This window comes from Alternaria conjuncta (genome assembly GCF_024043145.1).
Source record: "Alternaria conjuncta strain BMP 0040 chromosome Unknown scaffold_9, whole genome shotgun sequence".
Lineage (NCBI taxonomy): Eukaryota > Fungi > Ascomycota > Dothideomycetes > Pleosporales > Pleosporaceae > Alternaria > Alternaria conjuncta.
Window position 1 is genome coordinate 345,300 of NW_026250098.1, and position 25,126 is coordinate 370,425.

The window sequence follows — 25,126 nt, forward strand, 5'->3', positions numbered from 1 at the left end:
CTGTGCACATACCATGGCGCCTCCCTCAGTCTATACAACTTGCCTCCCATAAACATCCATACGATTCTAACGTACCACACACAGGAACAACAACTCACAGTAACTACACTGCTCTACTACTTTAACAACGTCAAAGACTCAGTTTCGAACATATCGAAACAAAGACTAAAGTAGACACCTTCCACCAACTCAACACAACAATCACGGCCGCTCAACGCTATGTCGTTCTACGGTTTTGCTCATGGCGCCGACCGCCATGACACAGGCTGCACTCTTCAGCAGTCACCTCAACCACGCAACATTTCCCGTCACATTCGCAATCACAGCGAAGGCTCCCAATACCGACCCACGCACCATGCCAGAGTTCGCTCTCGTTATGGAGCTGCAACGGAATTAACGCAAATGATCGATGACCATGCGGCAACATGGCAATCCCTTATCGCACCTGCTCAGGACAACCGGCCAGCTAGTCAGGGCACTATGATCGTCGATTGGGATGGTAATATGAAACCGATCGTTCACTACCGAAGGAAGTCACAGGAGGAGCAGGACCTCGCGGCACTGAATAGGTCATCAGCACAGCCTCTGCCTTTGTCTATCCGACGCGGTGTCCCGAACATGGATCCAATTATGATGGCACATGAGCAGAAGCCACTGCCATCGCTACCCACCGACAGACAAACACGTCTTCACTCTCACATTCGGACATCAGAGGAAAGTGATCGCACGTCGTCGGAATCACTTTCTTCTCATAATTCTTCGCGCCACGACTCTGTCATTTCCGATGACCAGCCTTCACCCCGCCGCCGCCTCGACCTGCATGTCCGGACATCTAAGAAAGTCCCTACGACCCCAGCCCCCTCATCGTCAAAAACACCAATCTACGACCAACACACGAATATCAGAATGATAAACGGGATAGCAACCTACTTTCCCTCTCGCGTCTCACAAATCAGCGGTGTGTCTCGCCCGGGCTACGTCAAAGGCTATGACAATGACACCAAGATCCGATACGAGACCGATGGCCAGTCATTCTACGCGCACCGCAGTGCTGAGCAATTATTTTCACCCATATCCGACCACTTTGACGTTGATGAGTATGAGTATAGCCAAGAAGGCGAGCCGCACGTTGAAGATCAAGGGATCACTGCTCTACCGGCTAAACAAGTAAAGAGGAGGAGTAGTGTTACTAAGCTGGTGGAAAAGGTACTCTCCAAACTTGACGGGCTGGGGCTGACGAAGAAGCTCAAGGAGGAACGGAGGAGTAACAAGAAGAAGCAAAGTTGGCGGGAGCATGGGTATCATGATTGACAATTAAAAATTGGATTTGAAAACGTACTTTCAGGATCTACTTTGCTCACAGTGATGTTTGGTCAGCTAACAGGAAAACAGGATGTTGCTGAGTGAGTATGCGTGCGAGTGAGTGGAAATGACTCATTGAGGCTTGAGGTGGCTGCGCCGAGGATAGCTTGGCACGTGACTTGGTGGTCGCCAATACTCCCTGGGCCAGTAAGTCGACTAATTTGCCTATATAAGATTCGAATGCCTGGATGCATCAATTGGCCAGAGCAAAGCCGATCGCATTCGCGCCTTCATACGAGACGTACTATCCTTCTTTCTCAGCCGAGAGCCACCTATCTCTTCTCCACACCCCCTTCGCAACAAACAACTACACAGACAACCTCAGAGATGACATCGGAAGCGCGGACAGCGTTTCCTTGCAACGCATGTTCTCTTTCTTTCACAAGCAGTGCGCTACAGCGTGCACACATGCATCAACCCTGGCAGTAAGATCATCCCGAGCATCTAGACACGGAAGTGGTCGGACTGACGTTCTGTGACAGTATCCACAATCTCAAAAGGCGCATTTCTGAACTTCCAGCTTTATCCGAGCAAGACTTTGGGATGCTAGAAGGTAAGAGCGAGGATGACACGCAACAACCGAGAAAGAACGACGATGCTCTGATACGGAGACCACGAGTAGTCTCACACACCGCCAGCGGAAGCGATATTAACTCCAAACCACCGAGAGCAGATACACAAGAGGAATATTCCAATACTTCGTCCTCGACAAGATGTCTCTTCTGCCCCTCTTCCTCTCCCACTCCGATCACAAATCTAGACCACATGTCAACCCAGCACAGCCTTTTCGTACCCGCGCCTTCGCGACTCTACTCTTTAGAGTCTCTTCTCTCGTATCTGGCCGTTCTGGTTTACGAATACCACGAGTGTCTCTACTGTGGACAAGAAAAAGGAAGTGTAGATGCTGTGCAGACGCATATGCGGGACAAAGGGCACTGTATGATTGAGATGTCGGATTTAGTCAGGTTTTGGGACGCGGAGATGAAGGAGGGGGGTAGCGAGGGTTGGAATTACAAGATGGAGGCCAAGACGCATCTACCGTCTGGATTGGCCATTTACCCCCGGCGTAGCAATAGCGCAGATGATGTGTCATCAGAAGCTGCGAACCCCAGTTTCCCACGTTCGCAGCGCCGCGATTCAAGACACCGAAGATTAAATCCCGCGGCTACTTCCGCCGAGTCTTCACCCTCCCAACAGCCTCCTGCCACACAGTCGCAGCCCGGTCATCTATCTTCATACCATACCAGCAACGATCCCCACCGCAACCTCACTAGCACCCCGCGTAAGGCCAAAGGTCTGATCGGCCTATCCGACCAACAACTCCGCACTCTTCAGATAGTGGATAGGAGGAGGAAGAGCAGAGAGGAGAGTGCAAAAGCTAAAGGAAGGTATGCGTCTCAACAGCAGCCAGTCAAGACTATGTATTACAAGACCGAGAACCCTGTGTATCAGGCCGGATGATCAGATGGGGGATAGATGTATGGATTGTGATGATTCTACACGCAGTAGGTTGAGGACTACAATCGTGCTGGCAACTGCGTGATGAAATGTTGAGTTGACCTAGGAGGCATTCGCTAAGGATACGAGGGTTGTGTGCAGTCGTTCGACATGTATGTAGACTGCAAGAGGTATGATCAAGAGCGATGTTGGAAGATCATGGTGTGTTGAAGGGTGCTAGGCTTACTTGTTCATTGAGTTGTTTCGTCTACCGTATGGCTGATCTGGGAGCTATTCACCAAATGTGTAGAGCAACATACATGTCGCCGTAAGCCTATGTAGTCGGCAACCAGACTCGTGATAAGCTATTTGAGTACTGAGAGTACGCTGAAGTAAGCAAAGCATACCCAGATGTCTACATCCCAAACCCAGCCCTCTTCACCCACAAGTAATCTCAAGCACCTAAAGCATCTTGAGGAGTGGCAGGAATACTCGTCTCTATACGTTTTTCCAGTCATACCACGATGTCAGATCCACACTTCCCACAGCCTTAGCACCACCTTCCTCCTTTACCATGTCATCCAGACCCTTCTCGAACCCCTCACCCGGCTCTTCAACCCCAGACACCTTGAGCTCCTCGCCACTCTCAGCATCTTCCGTGTAATCATCCTTAGTACCATCCTTCTCATCCAATACCCTCACACCAGGCATCCCCTCGATCAGCCCCTCCAGCAACGCATTCCCAGCACACACCTTCTTAATCCTACTGTCGTCATAATCGAACAACGGCGGCAGTACACGTTTATACACAAACGGCACATCGCCCTGCGGTACCGACGGCGTAGTCTTCTTCTTTCCCCTCTTTCTCTTCTTAGTCAACACCTTCTGCGCCATCTCATTCATCTGATCTTGACCGCCCTGGAAGCAGAAGTCGAACAAGGCGCGTGTCGGGGGAGGTACTTGGGCCCAATCTGGACATGCATTGCGTGCTTCGGCGAGGTACGTAGTCAGCTTCGCTCGGACATACTCGTTGCGTGCGTCGCCGCTGAGGACGATGAAATCGTCGGGATTGGATTTCAGCATGTGGACGAAGGCGAGCTGGTGTTTTTTGGGATGCGTGGGATCGAACTGGGCGCCGAGACTGGGGTGCTGGACGTATTCCATGCAGGCTAGTGTGTAGGCCTGTAGAACGGCGTTAGTGAAGTGATAGCCTAAGGTCTCGAGAAGACATACCGCCATCATGGGTGTGTCAGTCTTGTTGAGCAGTGACACCAGATTGACCAATAGCCGAACACGCGTTTGCTTGAGGTAGCGGGAGAAGCACATATGACGATTGACGTTGGAAGTGAAGTAGGCGAGTATGGTTTGAACTGGCCATTCTGACATGGGGGTGAACGATTGCATTGCCCGCGCGATAGCGCCGCGGTGCTTGAGCTGACCGGCAAATGTCGCGCCTTCTGCGACAGCAGCGCTATGGATTCGTTAGTATGAACAAGTTGTTGAATGGACTTATGAACACGGAATAAGACTTACACTTCATAGGGAAAGTACTGTTGCTGCGGGGAAGGAGAGAGAATGGTTTCGAGCGGTAGCGTCTGCTGGGCGCGGAGGCCGTTAGGTACCCTGTCGGTCTTGCGGCGGAGAAGCTCTTCAAGCGCCGTCATATCTTCAGGTGTCAAGTTCTGCGACATCTTCTCGACATCTTCGGTGTTTTCGTCCATGTTGGTGGCGGAGTGTAAGCGGACAGTGTCGATCGCAGTGAATAGAACGCGGAGAGCGCACTTTACGCGACTGACTAAAACCTTAGGAGAGTAAATGACGTGATGGAGCAAACGTTTGGTGGAGTCACGGGATTAAATTGGACAGAGTCCATCGGGAAAGCGGAGAACCCGGGCTACGCGGTTGTAAAATGCGACGACGCGCCTCGACATTGGATCGGCAGCGCGATAGAATGAATGTGAGATGAAGATGAAAATGATCGAAGTAGATATGATTTACACGCAACTCTTCCAGCATATGTGCTTCGTTCGTGACTGTGGCGGTTGAAATTGACTCTTAGCAAGCTAAACAGCAAACGAAATCTGCCCACCCAGTACCGTGAAGATCTACCGCCAACCTAGATATCTAAACCTACTGTCGCCGTGTATGTATCGACGCCAATTCTATATCCAATAGTCTGTTCCTTGTCCAGACAGTGTTGTAGAGAACTAAAATGCTGTTCAATCGAAGTTCAGTGTGACAACGTCACCCAAGCGGGAAAGATCGACCTCCGGCATAGTCAGGACATGCAAGACAGGTCGCGCTGGGCCCTCAACCGGTGTGACATCCATTCCGATGTCATTGGATACCTTCAAGCCATCGAGCCCATCAGCGATGTCGTCCACAACCAAGATATCGACAGTCTCGTAGGTACGGAAACCCTGCATAGCCTTCAAGAGTCCCGTCAAGATGCGATAGTCGGCGGTGTAGGGCTGGTACTTGGTCACATCGAGCTCGATGACAGCGGTAGGACTGACGCCGGGAATACTATCCGGTTTGTCATCCTTAACGATGTGTTCAGCTTCGAAGAACTCGATGAGAGCCGGTCCAATCTCAGCCAGCTTCTGGTGACGGACGTTTTGGGGATCGAAATTGGCTTCAATTGACTTCCAGGACTCGACTAGCTGACGCATGTCCTTCAAGATAGCCTTGTTGCGGTTCTGCGTGCAGATATCGAAGTCTTTGGGGTTTTGTAGCAGCTCGTGGATGAAACGCTCGCGATAATGTGTTGGCTTGAAGCCGCGATCTTGGATGCGCTTGTTTCCGTTCTCTTCAGCACAGGCGAGCATGTAGACCTTCTGGACGTTCGTGGCCCTGTTCTCGTATTTGGCGTACGCGGCGAGGTAAAGGCGAGCGCGGGTCTGTCGAAAGTAGCTTGAGAAGCTGATGTTGTCGTTGCTGTTGCTGCAGAAGTAGGCCAAGGCGGTCTCAAAGCCCCATTGGCCCATCGGGACGCGGTTCTTGATGTTGTACTTCACTTCTCCGCGACGGAAAAGCACGCCTGCTAAGGTGGCGCCCATGTTGACTTGCATGGCAAGCGGATGACTAGCAGGAATTGTCAGCGCTCTCCACGACCACATCTCGGGGAATGCGATAATGCTTACTCTTGATAGGGATACATGTTGTTGACGCCATTCGCAGCGAGGATCTGGTCGAGCGTGATATTAGGATAGAGAGCCGGTGAGACCTTGATGAGTTTGCGGCGAAGTACCTCACGCAGAAGCTGGTACTCAGAAGGCTCGCCGACACGTCTGACAAGGGCTGCAGGGTTAGACATCTCCAGGAATAGATGTTGTAGGAAGCTAGCAGGGTGTGTTGGGGGGAAAGGTGTCGCGGAGGATATTTGTTCCCAGAAGATACAGGCTAGCGGGAACACTAAGGTAGAGAGATGGTAGGAAGGTGAGTGACCGGGTAGTCGGCAGGTGAGAGGGTGGGTAACATAGTGAAGGGAACACGGTAGCTGCCTATTTGAGCTGCCTTCACTTCGCTTAGCTGGGCAAAAAGAAAGGGCAAAAAAGAAGATACACCGGTGTCTTGTTCCCAGATCCATATCTAGGGTGTATGTATTGGTTTTAAGAACTCCGAAGAGTAATGAGGTAAGGTAGGGTTTAATGCCCAGGTCCTGACTTGAGAGAGAAACACGTATTTCTGCTCCCAGGTCACCACTCAGCCCAAAGAATGCAACTCGGTGTTGCAAACTAAGGGCTGAGTGGTTGGACCTGGGCTCGAACGTGGATAGTCAGCGAGGTTTTTCATTTTGGGGGGGACACTTAACTAATGGTGTATACCAACCTGCGACACGAGGCAGGCTTTACGGAATAATTGTATTGCTCTCAAACTGTAGCTATTATATACCCAAGGTAAGTACAGTTTCCTATATCCAGATGCAAATTTGGGATTGCTGTGTTGAGAAATGTGCGTGGTAAGTGGGCGCGACTCCGCTCTCACTCACTGCAAACGACCCCACAATAGCGGTATGAGCGCGGCTGCCTGATGTGAAGCGGGAGGCGCACGACCTGGCTTGAACAACTCCGTCCTGTAATGTATGCGCTGTTTCCCATCGTCCGTCGCCATGTGACGCGCGACCAAGGCGTCGCTCCCGTGCTCTTGAAACCAGCCGTGGGGCTCTCCCAAAACCCCGTCAAATGGAGATTGTATCAGTAGCAGCCGAACGGATATCGTAGGCGATGAATGTCATGTATGGGTCAGGTGAGGCTTGAGGAAAAGGGATTGACGCTGAGATTTGCTTGCGACGAGGCTCATGGATTTGCGAATCCTAATCGAGAGTTAAGAAAGCAGACGGCTCACTTCGCAATGATTTGATAAAGACATAAAGTAATGAGGCAATGCATGATATAAAGAAATGATGATAGCCGATGCGAAGACCTGTTAGAGTGACTTCCTTGGTCAGATAACGCGTATCATCACGGGCATTTAGACAATAGCAACACAATAGGGAGACGTGACAACAGTGATAGAGACAAGCTCTAGCATATCGATGAGGCATGAAAGAGATTCGCAAGATAATTTTGGGTGAGAGACACCAAGAAGATAGATTTTCGCGATATATGGAGTGGACGAGGATGATGCGGTGAGGTTTGAAGCTCTGAGGTTGTGAAGAGACGCGTCAAACTTCGCGCACTACGCCACTTCGGGAATGGCAGCCCACACCCTCCACGTGCACCTTCCACGAACACTTCAATCAACTTTACCCTCACTATTGTCATCACTATGGGAGCTACGTCCCGGTACAATGTGATTCTGTGGGCTCTTCTGACTTCTCAACTTACTTCAGCTCCTTTGCAACCTTCCAATACAATCAGTCATCTGCTCCCTGTTCTAAAGCACACGCGTTAAGATAGTCCTGCCAAATCCCATGTTCCCGTCGACTAGTCTGGTAGGAGTAGCTAATGTATGGAGCTGGATCAATGATCCTTTGCATATTGTCTGCAATGTACTGATGGCCGAAAACTGCGGAATGACCGGCTTGAACGGCCGACCCGGCAGAGGCCACCTGAAGTTGCCACGCATGTGCTATTGAGGCTTACTCTGAGAGATTACAGGATCTTGATTACAGCGTCAGCCAACATATTGTGGCGGTTGGCATGAACCCAACAGTGCCGCAGCTCGTAAGTGCTGAGATGGGCCATGAGACTTCGAGAAAGCCTGTGGGGGTCATGATGACGCATGTAGTCTAGCGTCTTAGCGCCCCTGTCGACGCGTCTCCCAGCCTCCGATTCCTCGACATCTCCCGACCGTCATCATGATAGCTAACGCGCTCGCGCGATGGCGTCTGACTTCTAGTGTTGTCGCAGCCGCGACTACATCATGACGCCCCCGTCTCGGACAATCGCTCTCTAGCAGGCAATCGTATTTCTGTCAGGGACAGCGCATACGCCAACTCGCCCAAGCGTGAAGAGGACGCGTCGAATTTGAACCATAACCTTAACCATAGGCCGACTATCCGTCTCTTTCGACCCAGGGCGCGGCTCAGCCTACCGCAGAGATTTGTCATCAGATCTTTGTGTGCGGCCAGGACCCTCAGTAGCGATACATACATACTTATGCATACTAGGCCATGTTTTACTCCCGATATGCGCTTTCTACTAAGCTCAAGAGCTGTTCGCGGTTGACATAGTATTGCTGAACTACCAAACAGGCTACTACAATCTGTAGCGACAGTGCACGGCAGACATCATAATCAAATGGAAAATGTGGAAAGACTTGCGACGGCCAATGAGACTCAGTATGGATGGGTAGAGAGACCAGCCACCAAAATCTCACCTCCAGAAATCATCGCCACCAACACCGCCAATGCTCTCCATGATACCCCGTGTCATCTTTCGGTCGTAGGGAAATCCGCGTAGATCACAGTTGGCATCAGCAATGTCAATCGTTAGTCATACTTCTTTGTTCCATGGATGTCTTTCCCACGATAGTCACGTATACGCCGCGCCCAAGCCAAGATCAAGACTACCTGCCCTCTCAAAGCATGGACTATCGTCAGTTAGTGTCAACAGCCCTGACATGCAGGGTCTTTGTTGCTATCGTCGCATTCGGGCAATGGACGGCGCGGGATTATTCTGGGCATCGAACCGCTGTAGCACACTCGTGGCTGCTTGGCCAACTTGTGACGGGATGCCTTGTATCCTACTACGAAGTATAAGAGCAGCAATCCGCTGGAGATGGGCCTGTACAACACCTTTCGCCCTCCAGCCCAGACAACGAAAGTGTCCGATCGATTCCTTCCAAACATGTATTTTTCCACCTCTGCTCTTCTCTCAGGCATCGCTCTGGCTGCCACAGCTGCCGCGTACGACAGCGTTACCTTCACAACATGGAACTGTACTGAGTGCACCCCGGTGCCGGGCACGTTCTGTTCTGTCAACACCCGATCCAACCTTCCACCGGACCTTTGCATCACCATGTGGAATGGAAGCACCACCATCAAGACTTACGACGCAACTATCCCGTCTTGCCAAGGTACTGAAGCCATATACTTCCCCGTCCACCCATCTTCGAGCTAACGTATTGTGCAGTCAATCTCTACCCCGAGTTCAACTGCGGAGGAACGCCGGAGGTGCACAAGGACAACGGCGGGGTTTGCGAAAGCAAGATTCCATCGAACAGCTTCAAGATCACATGTTGATCTGCCTGGTTTCTCTAATCTAGAGTTGCGTACATGGTAGCCATAGTCTAGGCTTCTTCGTCAGCATCGTGCGATACTTCTTGCGTCTTCTTCTTTCATCACCGCTCGCTGTTCGTTCAACACATGACAGGAGAGGCTTATATATATCTACAATGCAGGGCGTCTCCAATAACCTTGCGCGCATTTGATTCGAGGAGAACATCTCTACTCATATTGACGGAGCGTTTCTCAAGCAATCTTATTCGGAATCCCTTGCGACGTGATCATGGAAGGCTGCCACGAGGGTAAATAGATCGATGTGTTGATTGTAGCGCGAAATAACAGCCACGATCTAGCCAACCCACGTGCACAACATATTTCTACTTATTAACAAAACAGTAGTGAGACCAACACACGGGCAGGACTAGTCGCCTCGAGCCGACGCTTGCTAAGAGAGAGATGTAAGATTGAAGTGGCAAGTCGAAAGTCGTGTATGCTTACTGTAAATACGCCCGCTTACCAACAGCTAGCCGTGTGTACCGCGTGGCCTGTCCTCAATTGTACTAAAAACCAACAAAGTCTCTCTTCATGCTATCATCGCCATGAGATGGCTTACCAGAGCGTGCGTGCGTACGCGTTTTCAGTCATGAGACGAGTCCATAGCGAGCATCAGCATTCTCACAGGGCAATAGTATCAGTAAGATGTTATCGGTTGGCAGGATAACCGGATCATGTAATCCGCAACCTCATGATTTGTATAAGAATGCATTACTGTGAGCTCGAGAATCATGTTCTCTCCCACCAATTCTTCTCCTAAACACCAAATATTATTCCTCTCCTCGACGCCAAAACTTCCCACTTTCTTCAACATGCAGTTCTCCACCACCTTCCTTGCCCTCTGCTCGGCCTTCGTAGCATCCAGCGCCGCACAAGGCACGCTATCGTTCACGATCTCGACGTGCGCCGCCTGCAGCACCGCATCTGGATGTCTGATTGAGGGCTCTACCAACCTCCCCGCCAACAGGTGCATCAGCATCTACGACGGCAATAAGAGTCTCATCATTACCGAAGCTGCGAACCCTAACTGCAAGAGTAAGTTCCTATAGCACAAAACCAAATTCGCTTTCGCTAACTTCTGCTAACAGTCAATCTTCACACTTCTTTCGACTGCACCGATGAAGCCCCAGAGGTGTTCAGCGAAGTTGGTGTTTGCGAGGCGTATGGCCCTAAGAACTCGTACAAGATCACCTGCTAGACGGAAATGAGGAGCTGAGAGGGTTACAGGTGGTGGATGGCAGTAGTAGATGGTGGCCGGCAACGGCAATGACGGATAATGGATCACAGTCTTTACCTCTAGAACCTTTGCTTCTTAGATGAAGTGACGCTGCTTCTTGTTAGTTCAACACATAACAAGAGTGAGCCGAACTCATTCAAACTACACTATACACACTGTTTCGGCCTTGGTCGAATCCCCAGTGACGATGAAGAGTTGAGGAATGTGATTATAATGCTACCTTGGGCATATAAGGCCCGGCACCCGCTTCCCGGCGAGTGAACTATCAAACAGTAAGAAACCAAGTAGTGACAAATCCCTATGAAATGATCAGAGATTTTACATCTCAATGAGGAACTGCAGATCTCTCCTTATGGAAATTTGGTAGCGCAGGAAGTTACCTGCCAGCTTCCAAGCCATTCATCTATACACCTCCGCCAACCTCCACCAGAATTTTGACCTGGTTGTCCTTGTCGTTGATGAGACTCTTGAAGCCCTTCTCTTCAACTTCGGTAAGAGCAATTCTCTGGGTGATCATCTCTTTCGGGTCCATGTCTCCCCTGCTCAGCGCATCAATCACTTCCTGAAAGTCGCCAATCTCATAAGTCGCAATGCCCATGTAGGTCCTCTCCTTGAAGTTGAAGTCGTTGGTGAAGATCGTGCAAGGCTTCTCCCATATGGCAATGTTGACGATGCAGCCTCGAGCGCGGGTGGCATGTACCGCCTGGTTGAGAGCAGCCTGGACGCCGGCACAGTCGTAGACTACATGTACACCCTTGCCGCCGGTGAGTTCGCGACAGCGCTTGGCAAGGTCTTCCTTGGTGGGGTCGATGATGTAGTGCGCTCCGAACTTTCTTGCAAACTCCTGTCTCTTTCTGCTCACTTCTGAGACTATGATCCGATCGCAGCCTTTAGCCTTCAGGGCTAGGATTGTTGATATACCGATGGGCCCACCTCCCAAAACCAATGCGACGTCATCTTTCTTGAAGGGACTGATCTTGACTGCGTGCCAACCGACAGCGAGGGGCTCAACGAGCGCACCAATCTCGAGTGGAACATTGTCAGGGAGATGATATAGGGTAGAGGTTGGGACGACGATGTGATCCGCAAGACCACCGCCCCAACCAGACAGGCCGATGAAGCCGTTGGACCAGCAGCAATTTTGCAGACCTTCCTCGCAGGCGCCGCAGGTATCGTCGTAGATGATGGGCTGAATGACGACCCTGTCGCCGGCTTTGTAGTCAGTAACACCTTCGCCAACTTCCTCTACTGTGCCACTGAATTCATGGCCGAAGGTTAGTGGAACCGTTTCGCCGGTGATTGGGTGGGGCGTGGTAGGGCAGAGATTCGCGCCACCTAGGTGCTCAGCTATGGACCGCTTGTTCGTCATTCAAGTACATACCCAAATATTCGTGGAGGTATAAAGCAACGTCAGTCTCGCTGTCTCGATTCCTGCAATTGGGTCCATACCTGATCCGCAAATTCCCACCCATGCCGGTTTTACCTTGACTTGCCCTGCTTTGACTTGGGGTATCGGAATCCTCTCGTATCGCAGGTCATGTTGCCCATGGAACCGCAGCGCGTTCATCGAGTTGTCATCTGCCTCGGCGGCCATTATGATCGAATTGGTTTCACACTATTACAAGCGTATATGAGAGTGACTTGAAAGATGGCGGAGGACAAGAGAAGGACAGAAGTACTTGGTCAAGGTGGCGCAGGTAGTTTGGCTCCTTCCATGGCCGACAAACAGACGTCGCGCTCATTTCCCCGGACTCGGTCAGTCCGTTGGCTTCGGTCTGTTCCTACTGGCAAGCGCATGTGTGCACCTGCTGCCCAAGATCACGGAATGCCCAAAAGGGTAAGCCTCCGGTTCATCACCCCGCATTCACGATGCGGGGTACCAGATGGCATGGCAAATGGCCGGAAGCTTGACAACGCGAACCGATTTGCAGTGGAGGTACCAAGTTCTGGACGAGCTCATCCATATCAGCTCGGCTCATGTACATGCCGTTGTGGGAGTACTTAGGGGTATAAGAGCCGCGTGCCACTGAGGACTAGCTTGGTGCGCCCACGTACAGAATCCTGGACTCGCAGCCTGTCCTCCTGGATGCGCAATCATTGGTCGACGCTACATGAACCGACAAAAGAAAAACAAATTACAATTATGCCTACCGATGAGAGATGAAGGGCATAGGGGGGGCGAGGCCCGGGTTATGACGTCGGCAGCTAAAGCATGACGCTCGGCACTCGGAACAGCTACGTCGTCGTACTTTCCCCGTTTGGATCGAGCTCGGAAAATCTGTCATCGCCTTCGCTGAATTCGCCGGCGCTCGAATGCGACATTCTTACAAACAATATCTCGACTTGTAACGAAGACGACAGGAGTTATACAAGCGCATTGACGAACCCCCTGTTACTCGGTACGGTCGGAACGACCAGACGCGTATAGCGTGGATTAGCCAGCGCGACAGGGCATGGTTTGCGATCTAGCCCTCGAGACCGTTGGCAGAACTCCGATGTGACGGATAAAGTCGCGATCATTGACGCGTCAGTGACGGTCAAGAAAAAGGTACAATGCGCGCCATAGCGACAACGCGCTCGTGGCTGTAGGCCTACCCAATCAGGGAGCTGCAGGAGCCTCAACGGCGGGTACCCTCTCGTTCTCGTCCACTGTTATGACCTCACTGGACGAGACGCCATTGTGACCGTGGGCCGACTCTAACAGCTGGCGGGGGATTGACCGATGCTTGAAATACGTGTGCATGCCCCTCAACACCTGCCCCTCCATCATCTCTCTCACCTCCCCAACAACATTTCCCATACTCCAATTCAAACTCAAACGCAACAATGCCTTACCCAGAGACTACCGACGCCTTCGCGGTGACCGACATCAAGAACTGGAGCACATTCAAGCGCCAGGAGGTCAGTCAATAAGCCAATCTTCCAATTGATAGCTGTACTAACATTTTCCCAGCTTCCCCTCAAGAAGTTTGAGGAGTACGACGTCGACATTGCCATTGACGCTTGCGGTGTCTGCGCTTCCGATGTCCACACCATCACTGGAGGATGGGGCGAGGAACTCCCTCTACCCCTCTGCGTAGGACACGAGGTTATCGGCAAGGTCGTCAAGGTCGGTGACAAGGTCACCCGAGTCAAGGTTGGAGACCGCGCCGGTATTGGTGCTCAGATTGGCGCCGACCTCACTTGCGACCAATGCAAGAACGACCAGGAGAACTACTGCCCCAACCAAGTCGACACATACGGTGCTAAGCACAACGACGGCACTGTCGCACAGGGTGGATACTCCAGCCATATTCGTGGCCACGAGTACTTTGTCTTCAAGATCCCAGACAACCTCGACACTGCCCTCGCAGCGCCCATGCTGTGCGCTGGTCTCACCACATACTCGCCCTTGAAGAGGTTAGGAGCCGGCCCCGGCAAGAAGGTCGGTATCATCGGACTCGGAGGACTTGGCCACTTCGGTGTCCTTTGGTCGGTAGCTATGGGCGCCGACACCTATGTCATCTCGCACTCTCCCAACAAGAAGGAGGACGCGATGAAGATGGGTGCTAAGGACTTCATTGTCACCAAGGACAAGGGCTGGGCTGAGCCATGGAAGTTCCAGTTCGACTTCGTCATCAACACGGCTGATGCGACTGACAAGTTCGATCTCTCGGAATACTTCTCCATCCTCAAGGTCAACGGTACCTTCCACATGGTCGGCTTCCCTGACAACCCGCTCCCTGCCATGCCCGCCCAGATCTTCGCACCCAACGGCTGCTACATGGGCGCGTCCCACATCGGAAACAGGCCCGAGATGGAGGAGATGTTCCAGCTTGCATCCAAGCAGAACATCAAGAGTTGGGTACAGGAGATCCAGCTCAGCGAAGAGGGCATCAAGGAGGCAGTCGAACGCGTGTACAAGAACGACAACGTCAAGTACAGGCTCACCCTTACTGGCTTCGACAAGGTCTTCGGCAAGAGGGCTTAGATGGCTGCAAGAGCAGTGTGGTTGCCTTCTAGTACATAATAGATATCTATGAATAATGATGAATTTTGACGAAACTATTGCGCACTTGGTGTCGTCATTCCTGCCCATCGCGCGCGCTCGCCCCACCAGATCTCAGCGCGTCGCGTAGTTTTCGCCGGCGGGGATTATCCTGCCCCAACACCACAAATACACAACCCCCACCTACTCCACGGTGCTCCTTCAATTCCCACCTAAGCCCCGATCAACTCTCCGCGATGCCGTCGGTACCGATCCATCTCCCTTGCTCCTCCGCAACATCCTCTCGCGCCGAGAACCCCCTTCCGCAGCTCCTCCACACGCCCTCGGGCCTGGCCCTCATCGAAATCCAGGGCACAATCCACTTCCCCCCGCCTGCAGCCTCCGTGGCCTCCACACAAGTCGGCAAACTCGTCTTCCCACACTACAATCCCGCCATCAACGACCCGAGCGACACGAAATGGATGAAGCGCGTCTACATGTACGTCGGCAAAGGCCAGCGCATGACGGGCGAATGCAAGAAGCTGCCCACACCGCTTGGTGTCATCCGCAGGAGGGAGAAGATAAACGTCGAGGATGTGGAGATGAGTGGGCTTGGGGACGAGGATGGTGCGAAAGATGAGGAGCTGGAGATTGTGGAGGTGGTGAAGTACAAGATTGTGTTTTCGGCGCGCCCGGAACCTATTAGTGGCGTCGCTGAGGTGGACTGAGGAGAGGGAGGATGATGCAGATGCTTTCGTCCAGGTCTAAACGCCGGGATGGCCACTCGTGGTACACGCATAGCCTTCGAGCGATCGCGCAACGAACAAGAGCAAGCCTACGCACACGCGACGAGCCTCACATCATACGCGCGAGCCGGTGACTGGATGGAGTGCCCGTGTCGCACTGTCGCGAAACAATACGATATCATACTGCCACACTTCGCGCCTAGACTGTGGGAGGGCGACCAGACCGACTGTTCAGACTTCGAGAAGGACTTCCGAGCAAGCCTTTGCTGTACGCGATATGAGCTGTACCCGGATTTACAGGCTCGGTCGGCAATCCTTGCATCGGCTGCAGTCACAAGGATCGGGCGTTAGCCACTTGGACACCAGTATATTGATTAAGCAATTTGGCGTCGCACAAGCATATTGCATTTCAGCCTCGCTCCCGGGTTTTGGTGCTCGCTTGTCGCCCTAGGGTGCTTTAACCACTTTACGCGGCGACCACGGTCCGGATCATATCCAGCACGAGCACTATATCTGGCATCATGTGGTAGCGTTCTGGAATGAAGATGGAAGATATATGGTAGCAGAATTGTACTTCAAAACGGTCTATCCTCGAGAAGACAAACAGTTAGCTATCCACCTGAAGCAGTTGCTATACCTTGCCTCATCATGCGTTGCTCGATCACGACTCTGCTAGCGTTGCTAGCGAGCACTACTTATGCGGCTGTAGGAGATTGGCAGCAATGTATGCTTACCACAAAGTAGTCAGGGATCATTTGCTAATGGAAGACTAGGTGGCGGTACAAACTGGTCTGGAGAGACAACATGCAGCTCAAGTGCTAGCTGCGTCAAGATCAAGTGAGACTGAATCGCATCACAGTCTCATACATCGATGCTAACTTCTCAGTGACTACTACTCCCAATGCCAACCTGGTGCTGCACCTGCACCTACACCTACATCTGCATCTACACTCTCAACCGTGCCGATACCAACATCTACAACACTCTCCCCAGGTGCACCAACCACCACCAGCACCCCCGCAGGCACCGGACCCGGCAAGACACTCCAAAGCGGCTACTACTGGATCCGCGGCGTCGCAGCCCCCAACTTCCACAAATACTTCCAAACGAACCCTGTCTACTCGACTGGCCCCGCCCTCCTCGGCGACTACACAACAGCAGGCCAGTTCCAGGTCGTCAGCGGCCAGCTGGTTCAACTCGTCTCCGCACCTGGCGAACCCGTCAAGCTTCTCTACGCCGTGGTGTCTGAGGAGCGCTCGATTAACGGCATGTCGCTCGCTGTGAGCTTCTCGGAGAGCAAGAACACGTACGGTACGTTTGCGTGGGGTGGCGATGATCTTCAGTGGAGTGTGGCGGGTGTTAATCGGCCGAATAAGAGTGCGTGGTATGTGTGCACGGGGCAGAAGTTGTATATCAATTTGGGGAATTATTTGTATCAGACGCCGAGTGGGTGCGCTGATCAGACTGTGCATTATTATAACGATAAGACGGCGAACAACTAGGGCATGCATGCGTGTGGTTGAAGAGACTTTGACAGCAGAGCGGAGAAGAGTTGGGAGCGAGATAGATCAATTGGTTTAGTAAACTACCGATCCAGACAAGAAAACCATGACTCATAAGAGCTCATGGCTAACTCAGTCGAATCTCCGTGTACCATTCAGTACCAATGCAGTGCTTTTGTTCTATGCCGGACCTTTTCCTTCCCCAGGTCTTCTCTGTCATCTGCTCAACCTAGCAGAGGTAGCCAACGACATCGCCGACAGTGGCGCAGTTGGCCATGAGGGGGTAATCGCACTGGCTACCATTGTTACCAGCCTCGCAGCGGAAGAGCGGGCAGGTGGAGTCGTAGGGACCACCGATCTGGCGGACGACGTCGGTGAAAGGGTTTCCGTTCATGCAAGAAAGTTGGTACCTATAGAGGTGTTAGCATGGAATTTAGGAAGGCGTGAGGTCGGTACGAAGAGGCAGTAAAGGTTTGGGGAAGACAGATCTTGGTGAAAGGAAGAGAGAAGAGAGATCGATTTACCAGATCTTGTGATCTTCCTTAGCCCAGGTCATCTGGTATTGATAGACCGTCTGCCAATCGGCTGGCTTGCGAGCGACCTTGACTGTTCCCAAAAATTAGCAATACTCCTCATCGAGATGTCCCTCACCTCCGCACTTTTCACTTACCAGAGTGTCCACAGCTATCCTCAAGAATAGGCACAGGCGTGATGAACTTCTGGCCCGCGCTGACCTTGACTTCCTCCGTGTCCTTGGCGCTCATCGGACCGCAGTTCTCGCCCTGGCCCATACGCGACCCGGGTTCGGCGGCGACGCCCTGGCGGACCCAGACATCGAAGCCGCAGTTGTTGTTGAGAATCAGGTGGATGGAAGGAGCGCTGTCGGGGAAGTTGGGAATGACGGTCGCGTTGGTGAGGGAAAGAGCCGAGACGAGGGTCAAGAAAAGAACGGTGAGGATGTACATGATGGTGAGCTTTTGGGGGTTGACGAGAAGCTGTATGAGCGTGTTTTGCTTGACGCTGGATGGGGTTGGAGAGAGAAAGATTTTGTTGGGTGGAGGGGCAGTTATACTCGAAATTTTCCTTTGAAGTGAGAGGTGAAGGTGAGGAAGGAGCGGAGGGGCGCTATTTCCCGAAAGATACAGTCCAAGTTTTGCGAGGTGAAGGTGAGGAAGGTGGGTGACCTAGCCGGGACGAGACCGCAGTCTGAGTCAAAGGCGCACTCTGCTTATTCCGAGCAACACGGAGAGCTTTTTGTGTGCCTCGTTCCATCTCTTTATCACCTTAGCAGTGCATTTTGAGCAACACCGATCGAGTTGCGGAGATGATGCCAAGCTCGGAGTCAAAGACGGTGAGCGATCGAGTGTCAAAAGTCGAACCCGGACATGCAGTGTTCAATGGACGGTCGAGATACATCCGCGGTTAAACGATGAACCAAGGGACTCATCTCGATGAGTCGAAGCGGTGCAAACACGCTGGCATCGATGAGGCGTTTCTAACTAATTGCGGAGGAAGTGTGGAATGAAACGCATGATCTATGTATTGTTTTCGTTCGAGCCGAGCAAGATGAGCGTATGAGACTGCCGTCCCAAGAGATTCGATGGGGAGTACTATTCAATGGGTTGAGCGATTGAAGGACCATGCACTTTTGTCGTTCTCAAGTCATTTCGGTGGTTGGACAGGTCATGCGTGAGGCGTCTTTGACTTTGTGGTTAACTCCATATGCTTGGTACAGCCTATACGTGGCAAGCTTCTCCACCACGAAAAATGCAGTAATGAACTCAATGATCACTGTGAGTGCAGGACAAAGAGAATGTGCATGGTGATAGGTTATTGATGATTAATAAATGAACACCGGAGTGTCTCGCAGCATATCTATCTAGCTCATGTTGCGCATTTGCCAAATGCCATACAAAAGCCCTCTGATATCCAAGTCTATATAGTTCGCGAACACTCAATCAACATCCTCGACTCCAAGTCAACAACGACCGTCATACCCGCCAACCTAATCCAGCCTACCACAAAGCACTCCGACAACGCTACCGATAGTAGCGCAGACAGGCTGGATCGGCCAGTCGCATCCATGGACCGGGTCTTTACCGTACTGGCCAGGCGCGCAGTGAACGAAAGGACATGTGGGGCCGAAGCCAGCGAGGTAGCGCTCAACATCCTGGAATGGCGCACCGTCCTCGGCAGAGAGGTTATACCACATACGGCCGTCATGGGGGTCCAGGGAGTACTCGATCTGGTAGACGTTGCGATCCTCGGGATGGTAGGCGACCTTGACTGGGTGTGTATTAGCAGGAGCAATTGCAGGTAATGAGAAAGATTAGGAGATGAAATAGGAAACACGTACTGTTGTGACCACACTGGTTCAGCTGACACGGGAAGGGCGCCTTGTACCTATGGCCTGGTAGTACTTCCACCATCTGGGTCTCCCCAGCATGGTCGCAGGGCACCCCAAAGGAGTTGTTGGCAGCGATAGATAGACGAGCCCAGACTGAGAAGGGACAGTGATTCCGAAGTTCACCTCGAATCTGAGGAATGTCTGGGTCACCCATGCCGATCCAACTAGGCACGGATATAGACGCCATCGAGGAGCCGGGCTCGATCAGTGAGGACATGAAGTGCTCAGGGGAGAAAACATGGGTCCAGTCCTTGGACATGTCTTGGGTCTTGAAATCAGTCGGAGCGGCGTTGGTAAACACAGTAAGGAAGCTGAGTGCAACTATCCACGATTAGTCGAGCTTGAAGACTTCATGGGGCAACTTACCAGCGAAGTAACTGGAGGAATGCATCGTGTCGATGATAGGTAGATCGGAGAGGATCTAGGGGATCTGATATGTGAGAAAGGGAGATAAGATCGAGTACTGTATATAGGAATAGCTTTCGGGAGAAATCTCTGGTCAGGGAAGTCGGAGCTGGTGTAGAAGAGAAGGAACGAAGAAGTTCGCAGCTTATATGCGCCAATGAGTGCACGCTACTGGCACTGTTACAGCGCGCTCTTACCGTCATAGCGACCAAAGACCCAGGTGACTCTTGCGATAATCGCACGTGTGAAGCAGGAGGCGGTGTTAGCTGGCGGAATGACGAAAAGAAGCCAAGGAACCGAGAGCGTTCGTCGCGGAAACGAGTGAGCAGGAAACGAAAGGCGATAAAGGCCATTTTGAGTTAGGTAAAGAGCACGTTCTTTGATCACGGGTGCCAAGTGGTCTCGAATATTGGGTGTTCGTTTGATATTACCCACAAGCGGCATGTTCTGTGAGCAAGTTACCAGCCCCGTGGCAATACCGCGCCTTGATGTGATCATGAAGCCTCGAAGGTCAGACCGGTGATGACGCGCTTGAGGGGATCGTTTACCTGCACATAACATCGCGCCACGAGGAAGTCATCGATGGAGTTGGTGACGGGACTGCGCCCAGGCCCAGGCAGGCTCTATCACAACATCGTCTTCGCGGCATTCCATCCCGCAGCCCAATGCCAAAGCCTCGCATCTACTGTCTTGCCCTCTTGGTCGTACTTGACCAAGCGGTCGTACAGCTCGTCGATTGGCACCACGACCCTCTCGATGAACTCGCCATCATCCAGCGCCTGCTCGGGCTCCGCGTCGCCTTCCTTCAAGTTGACTTCAACCATGGCTAATTGCATATTCGCAGTGCTTAGACCAGGATCGGAGACGATGGTGGGGCTGATGAATGCTAGCTTGCCCTTGTATCCAGTTTCCTCGTGTAGCTCTCGTACGCTGGCCTCGCTAGGTGACTCCTTCTCGTCAACTAGACCGGCGGGAAGCTCGACGCAGACGGCATTGACGGGCGGGCGGTACTGCAGGATGATGATGGTGGAAGGTGGGCGCGAAGGGTGGCGGATGATCGTGGTGATGGCAACGGCGTCGACGCCTGCCTTGCCTCGAGTCTTGCGTGCCGCGGCTTCCCATACGCGGTCTTTGCCAGTTTGATCCTGCCATGAGATCTTTTGGAACTCGATCCACTTTGCCTCGCTGGCAGGAAGTGGCTGTAGAAGCAGACATACGAAGTCAATTTATGTTTCACGCGTATATCGTGCAGTCAGAACTTACCTCGACCTTGACGATCTTTGGATCTTGCGGCATGTTGTAGGCTGCGCAGAGTGGTGCGCGGGTGTGGAAGATGCGTGGGAGAAGGCTGTGCTGTATAGTCGAAATGCGCAGTCGCGGTATGGCTCGGTAACTGAGTTTAGCAGAGGTCGGTGATTGTTTTGCAAGTAGAGAAATTGATTGTCTGTGCATCGGTGGTGACTGTTGATGTCAAGCTGCTGCCGATTGTGGGCGCTGACGTAGAAGACTTGGAGCTAAGCCAGCCCCGCGTCCGGGCGTCGCGTTATCGCGAGGTCACGTGGACGCGTTGATTCATGGACTCTGCAGGTGCGGAATCAGCAGGCACGCTGAATGAGTAATATGATAAAGACTTCATTTCTTGTCAGATCTAGAACTCCCTATACTGCCATCCCAAGTCATTGCGCTGCCGCATGCCAACCTCTAAACAGGCGTCTTCCTCACATCCGTCAACTTAACCATCAATGGACTCTTCTCCCAAGTATTATACGCCTTCAACCCCTTGAACTCATCCTTCGGATCCCAAAGCGGCGCCCCATCCGCAAACTCAACATCAAAGTTCCACAAAAACGCACCCAGAATCAGCCTCAACTCGACGTATGTCAGATTCCTGCCAATGCATCCTCTTGGTCCAGTCGAGAAGGGTTGCGCCGCTTTCTTGGCGTCGCCAGCAAATTGTGCTTTGGACTCCGGGGTGTCGAGGAAGCGTTCAGGGATGAAAGTGTCCGGTTGCGCAAAGTTGGCAGCTGAGTGCGATGCGCCCCAGGAACTGACGCAGACAGATGTGTTCTCGGGTACGGCGTGGCCGTCGATCAGTGAACCGCCTTTGGGTACTGTACGCAAGAGACCAACGGGTACTGGAGGGAAGATACGAAGGCCCTCCTCGATGCAAGCGTTCATGTATGGTAAGCTGCCCAAGACGTCCATGTTGATGTCCTCTTCAGTCTTGACCGCGCTTCTCAATTCGTCCTTCAACCTTTTAAAAATGACCGGGTTCCTCAAGAGGTAGTTCGTCAACCCGCAGAGCTCCGTTGCAGTAGTCTCACTGCCCGCCACGATGAACAAAGCTGCGTTCATGATCACCTCGTCGTCGCTGACCTCGTTCTTCTTCTCTCGTTGTTTCAGAATGTACCAGATGAAGTCGCGGTGATCGTTGTCTTTTTGGTTCAGTCTCTTCACAGTCTTCTCAGTCGAGTTGCGCAGATGGCGGAAACGGCGTTCGCGGACGACAGTGGGTATGCACCACATGAGGAATTTCTGTGCGAGTGACCCGGGTTTGGCAAAGCGGCGAGTTGCTTGTTCAATCGCGCCGGATTTGATGGCTTCGTAGACTAGGACTACCCAGTTTGCGGACTCAGAACCTTCGCCTGAGAATGTCTGTAAGTACGGGCCTGGATTGCATTTCGCGACAACGCTGTTGAGGGTGATATATACCTTCGCGTAGACACCCAAACGGCTCGCCAAAACTGAGATCACCAATGATGTCGAAGGTGCAAAAGTTAAACCACGAAACCATATTCGCTGCTTCACCCTTATGCGCCTTTTCCCTCAACCTGTCCACAAACAGGTTCACGTACCCCTTCAAGATATACTGCTGTTCCAGCAAAGCCTGCTTGCTGAACGCATGCGCTAGCGCTCTCCTCTGCCTTGCATGATGGATATCAGGAGCCATGGTCAAATTCGTCGCGCCTGGAATCGCTTCTACAGCACCGACGTGGATAGGATCTTTGTCCATGTTCGCAAGCCCGACTCGATGTCCGTAAATATCGTCCCAAGCTTTTGCTGTGTTGAAGGAGAGCTCATTGGGCATGACGCGCACTACGGGCCCGTATTTGTCGTGGTGGACCTTGTAGTCGAAGGCGATGCGGCCGCGTAACAGGGATATTATCGAGGGAATGGGCGAGATACGCCATAACAGCGGGCCAGGATATCTGGCAAGAGGGTGAAGTGTGAGATTGTAGATTGCAGTCAAGACTACATATGCGACGAACTAGGATTGTCAGATCAATGTCAAGAGGAGAGCTGAAAGACGTACTGCAGCGGGTGCCCAGATCGCGATCAGACGAACGCGATCCTCGTCTACGAAACCCATGGTGAGGTTCGCTCTCTATTCAGTCGTTTTTTTGACGAAGAGTCGGAAGAAACAGAAATCAACAACCAGGCTGACACAAATAAATTAAGGCTGAACAAGACACGAACCGCACGACGATTGAGATATACCAAAGCCGACCGATCCCTGTGACGATGACGCTACATGCACTACAACGCGTAGTCATCCGTCGCTGCCATAGCGGCAGCAGCTCGCCAAAGCATATCCGACGCCATATATGCAGAGCTGTCAAGAAGACTTGCCAAAAGCGTCTGACAATTCTAGCCGACTAACCGCGAGGCACTAGAAACCAGATTGTCTTGTTCCACAGCATCTGTCATTCCACTGTGGCGGCTTTGCAGATATTGCCGACGTGCAAAAAGTGATCACGCCTTCTGTGAGAAGGGCAAACTTCCATAGTCGGGGTTGGATATGCTTTAGCGTGATGCAGCGTGGGCGCCCCGCCTGCCCGCATGTTGACCCCGCGCAGGTTTCCACAGTCGGGGCTAGCGAATGAGCGTATGGCCGATCCATGCGACTCGCGCATGGTAATGGCATGATCAGGCTTGAATCGTGAGCGTAGCACAGTAAGCAAGACGAATTGCATGGTATCGATGAAGACTGGCCCGGACGTGGTCGCCTATAGCGTGGTCACAGTGCCACACGCACTCGTTCTTCTGTTGTGCTCGGTCTGACAATCTTGACTGCTTCGTGGGTACCTAGGTATCAAGCTCGCATGTGAGATATCTGTGCAACCTGAGAGGCAGTCTGCGTCGTCACCACTTTCAGGGGAGATTGTGTGTCGTGAAGCTCGATGTGGTAGTTCTGACAACTAGTTGGCTATAGACGGGTGCGACACGCGCGGGTCATGTTTCTTGTGGTGCGACGGGCGGTGTTATGACCCCTAGGCCACTGGCAGCTTTGATAGCATCGAACCAGATGTTTCCCATGTGAAAGTACCCGGAATAGGACCTGATTCGATTAGCAAACGTGCTTTCAAGCCACAGGTAACCGCGGAACACCTACGGATGTAGCCCGTCAACTAACTCCTCGGGCAGGACGACGCTGTGGTCAACAAGCGCAACCTTGAAGCCCTGATCAAGCTTCTTCTTCACAACCGCAGGCACGGCATCATTGAACCTCTTGATGTTTTCCTGCGCCTGCATATCCGCTCCCTGTATGATTTTCGCGACCAGCACCGCAGCGTCCGGGCACATGTCCAGCACGTCGTCCAACAGCGCTGCTAAACGCTTCGGCGCATCTGCCCACTTCTCTTCTGGGCTTTCAGGACGAGCCATATCGTTCGTGCCAATGTGCAACAAGACGACATTCGGTCGCATCTGTAGTCCAGCTTTCATCACGGCCTGAAGCTCGCTGATTGTGGCCCCTGGGTGCCCCTCGTTGTCATTGTTGGGCATGAGCCCAGAGCGCTGCGTGCCGACAAAGTTCACCGACGCGTAACGCGCACGTATAAGCGCGTGAATTAATTGTGCGCGATATCCATCTGTCCCGTTGTCTGCACCCGGCTGGCCCCCCCAAGTTATCGAGTCGCCGAGCGGAAGTATACGTAGTGGGAGGTTGAGGTTCGCGCCTGGTCGTTTGTGGGGAAAGCTTGACATCAGCAGCAGGATCACTATAGAGATGTTAGCACCATACAATGAGGACCCAGGTGTCCAACATGGGCAGCATCTTGGAGTCCCAATGCGACAACTGTAGTTGAGTCTAACGCGCCCGGTACCTTGGAACGCTGACGCGACGCACCTATGCAGAAAAAGGCCACTACGCCCAGGCCCTTCAGAGCCAGCTTGTTTCGCGGACCTCCCGCAGATGGGAGCATCGGAGGATATCGAGACTGTTCATCAGTCGCCTAGATGGTGCTGCTTCAGCGGCATTGTGGGGGCGCAGCAAACAGGAGTCCAACTGAGACCGACGGCTAGCGTCATAGCTCTAGCAATTGACCGACCTTGCGCTA

General features: G+C 52.4%; 13 protein-coding genes across 13 annotated transcripts; 5 read left to right on the top strand and 8 right to left on the bottom strand.

Moving 5' to 3' along the window:
* Window positions 1-906: 906 nt before the first annotated feature.
* J4E85_006562 (uncharacterized protein) lies at window positions 907-1,407 on the top strand (the record flags this gene model as incomplete). The annotated part of the gene is made up of 2 exons (XM_051470799.1): window positions 907-1,282; window positions 1,385-1,407. 2 exons carry the CDS (start codon window positions 907-909, stop codon window positions 1,405-1,407), a joined length of 399 nt encoding a protein of 132 aa, XP_051325009.1.
* A 1,890-nt stretch (window positions 1,408-3,297) lies between these two features.
* On the bottom strand, window positions 3,298-4,520 carry J4E85_006563 (uncharacterized protein; the record flags this gene model as incomplete). The annotated part of the gene is made up of 3 exons (XM_051470800.1): window positions 3,298-3,981; window positions 4,033-4,270; window positions 4,333-4,520. 3 exons carry the CDS (start codon window positions 4,518-4,520, stop codon window positions 3,298-3,300), a joined length of 1,110 nt encoding a protein of 369 aa, XP_051325010.1.
* Window positions 4,521-5,018: 498 nt separating this feature from the next.
* J4E85_006564 (uncharacterized protein) lies at window positions 5,019-6,115 on the bottom strand (the record flags this gene model as incomplete). The annotated part of the gene is made up of 2 exons (XM_051470801.1): window positions 5,019-5,883; window positions 5,943-6,115. 2 exons carry the CDS (start codon window positions 6,113-6,115, stop codon window positions 5,019-5,021), a joined length of 1,038 nt encoding a protein of 345 aa, XP_051325011.1.
* Window positions 6,116-10,335: 4,220 nt separating this feature from the next.
* J4E85_006565 (uncharacterized protein) lies at window positions 10,336-10,721 on the top strand (the record flags this gene model as incomplete). Its single annotated transcript, XM_051470802.1, has 2 exons — window positions 10,336-10,558; window positions 10,612-10,721. The coding sequence occupies 2 exons, from the start codon at window positions 10,336-10,338 to the stop codon at window positions 10,719-10,721; spliced, it is 333 nt and encodes a 110-aa protein (XP_051325012.1).
* Window positions 10,722-11,163: 442 nt separating this feature from the next.
* J4E85_006566 (uncharacterized protein) lies at window positions 11,164-12,354 on the bottom strand (the record flags this gene model as incomplete). Its single annotated transcript, XM_051470803.1, has 3 exons — window positions 11,164-12,095; window positions 12,142-12,175; window positions 12,244-12,354. 3 exons carry the CDS (start codon window positions 12,352-12,354, stop codon window positions 11,164-11,166), a joined length of 1,077 nt encoding a protein of 358 aa, XP_051325013.1.
* Window positions 12,355-13,586: 1,232 nt separating this feature from the next.
* Window positions 13,587-14,730, top strand: J4E85_006567 (uncharacterized protein; the record flags this gene model as incomplete). Its single annotated transcript, XM_051470804.1, has 2 exons — window positions 13,587-13,661; window positions 13,714-14,730. The coding sequence occupies 2 exons, from the start codon at window positions 13,587-13,589 to the stop codon at window positions 14,728-14,730; spliced, it is 1,092 nt and encodes a 363-aa protein (XP_051325014.1).
* Window positions 14,731-14,984: 254 nt separating this feature from the next.
* On the top strand, window positions 14,985-15,455 carry J4E85_006568 (uncharacterized protein; the record flags this gene model as incomplete). The annotated part of the gene is made up of 2 exons (XM_051470805.1): window positions 14,985-14,993; window positions 15,057-15,455. The coding sequence occupies 2 exons, from the start codon at window positions 14,985-14,987 to the stop codon at window positions 15,453-15,455; spliced, it is 408 nt and encodes a 135-aa protein (XP_051325015.1).
* A 48-nt stretch (window positions 15,456-15,503) lies between these two features.
* J4E85_006569 (uncharacterized protein) lies at window positions 15,504-16,975 on the top strand (the record flags this gene model as incomplete). The annotated part of the gene is made up of 2 exons (XM_051470806.1): window positions 15,504-15,819; window positions 16,467-16,975. 2 exons carry the CDS (start codon window positions 15,504-15,506, stop codon window positions 16,973-16,975), a joined length of 825 nt encoding a protein of 274 aa, XP_051325016.1.
* A 229-nt stretch (window positions 16,976-17,204) lies between these two features.
* J4E85_006570 (uncharacterized protein) lies at window positions 17,205-17,940 on the bottom strand (the record flags this gene model as incomplete). The annotated part of the gene is made up of 3 exons (XM_051470807.1): window positions 17,205-17,385; window positions 17,500-17,581; window positions 17,646-17,940. The coding sequence occupies 3 exons, from the start codon at window positions 17,938-17,940 to the stop codon at window positions 17,205-17,207; spliced, it is 558 nt and encodes a 185-aa protein (XP_051325017.1).
* Window positions 17,941-18,980: 1,040 nt separating this feature from the next.
* Window positions 18,981-19,773, bottom strand: J4E85_006571 (uncharacterized protein; the record flags this gene model as incomplete). The annotated part of the gene is made up of 3 exons (XM_051470808.1): window positions 18,981-19,261; window positions 19,332-19,703; window positions 19,749-19,773. 3 exons carry the CDS (start codon window positions 19,771-19,773, stop codon window positions 18,981-18,983), a joined length of 678 nt encoding a protein of 225 aa, XP_051325018.1.
* A 640-nt stretch (window positions 19,774-20,413) lies between these two features.
* On the bottom strand, window positions 20,414-21,083 carry J4E85_006572 (uncharacterized protein; the record flags this gene model as incomplete). Its single annotated transcript, XM_051470809.1, has 2 exons — window positions 20,414-20,986; window positions 21,051-21,083. The coding sequence occupies 2 exons, from the start codon at window positions 21,081-21,083 to the stop codon at window positions 20,414-20,416; spliced, it is 606 nt and encodes a 201-aa protein (XP_051325019.1).
* Window positions 21,084-21,488: 405 nt separating this feature from the next.
* Window positions 21,489-23,157, bottom strand: J4E85_006573 (uncharacterized protein; the record flags this gene model as incomplete). The annotated part of the gene is made up of 3 exons (XM_051470810.1): window positions 21,489-22,432; window positions 22,500-23,055; window positions 23,101-23,157. 3 exons carry the CDS (start codon window positions 23,155-23,157, stop codon window positions 21,489-21,491), a joined length of 1,557 nt encoding a protein of 518 aa, XP_051325020.1.
* Window positions 23,158-24,176: 1,019 nt separating this feature from the next.
* Window positions 24,177-24,991, bottom strand: J4E85_006574 (uncharacterized protein; the record flags this gene model as incomplete). The annotated part of the gene is made up of 2 exons (XM_051470811.1): window positions 24,177-24,787; window positions 24,973-24,991. 2 exons carry the CDS (start codon window positions 24,989-24,991, stop codon window positions 24,177-24,179), a joined length of 630 nt encoding a protein of 209 aa, XP_051325021.1.
* Between the last annotated feature and the right edge of the window lie 135 nt (window positions 24,992-25,126).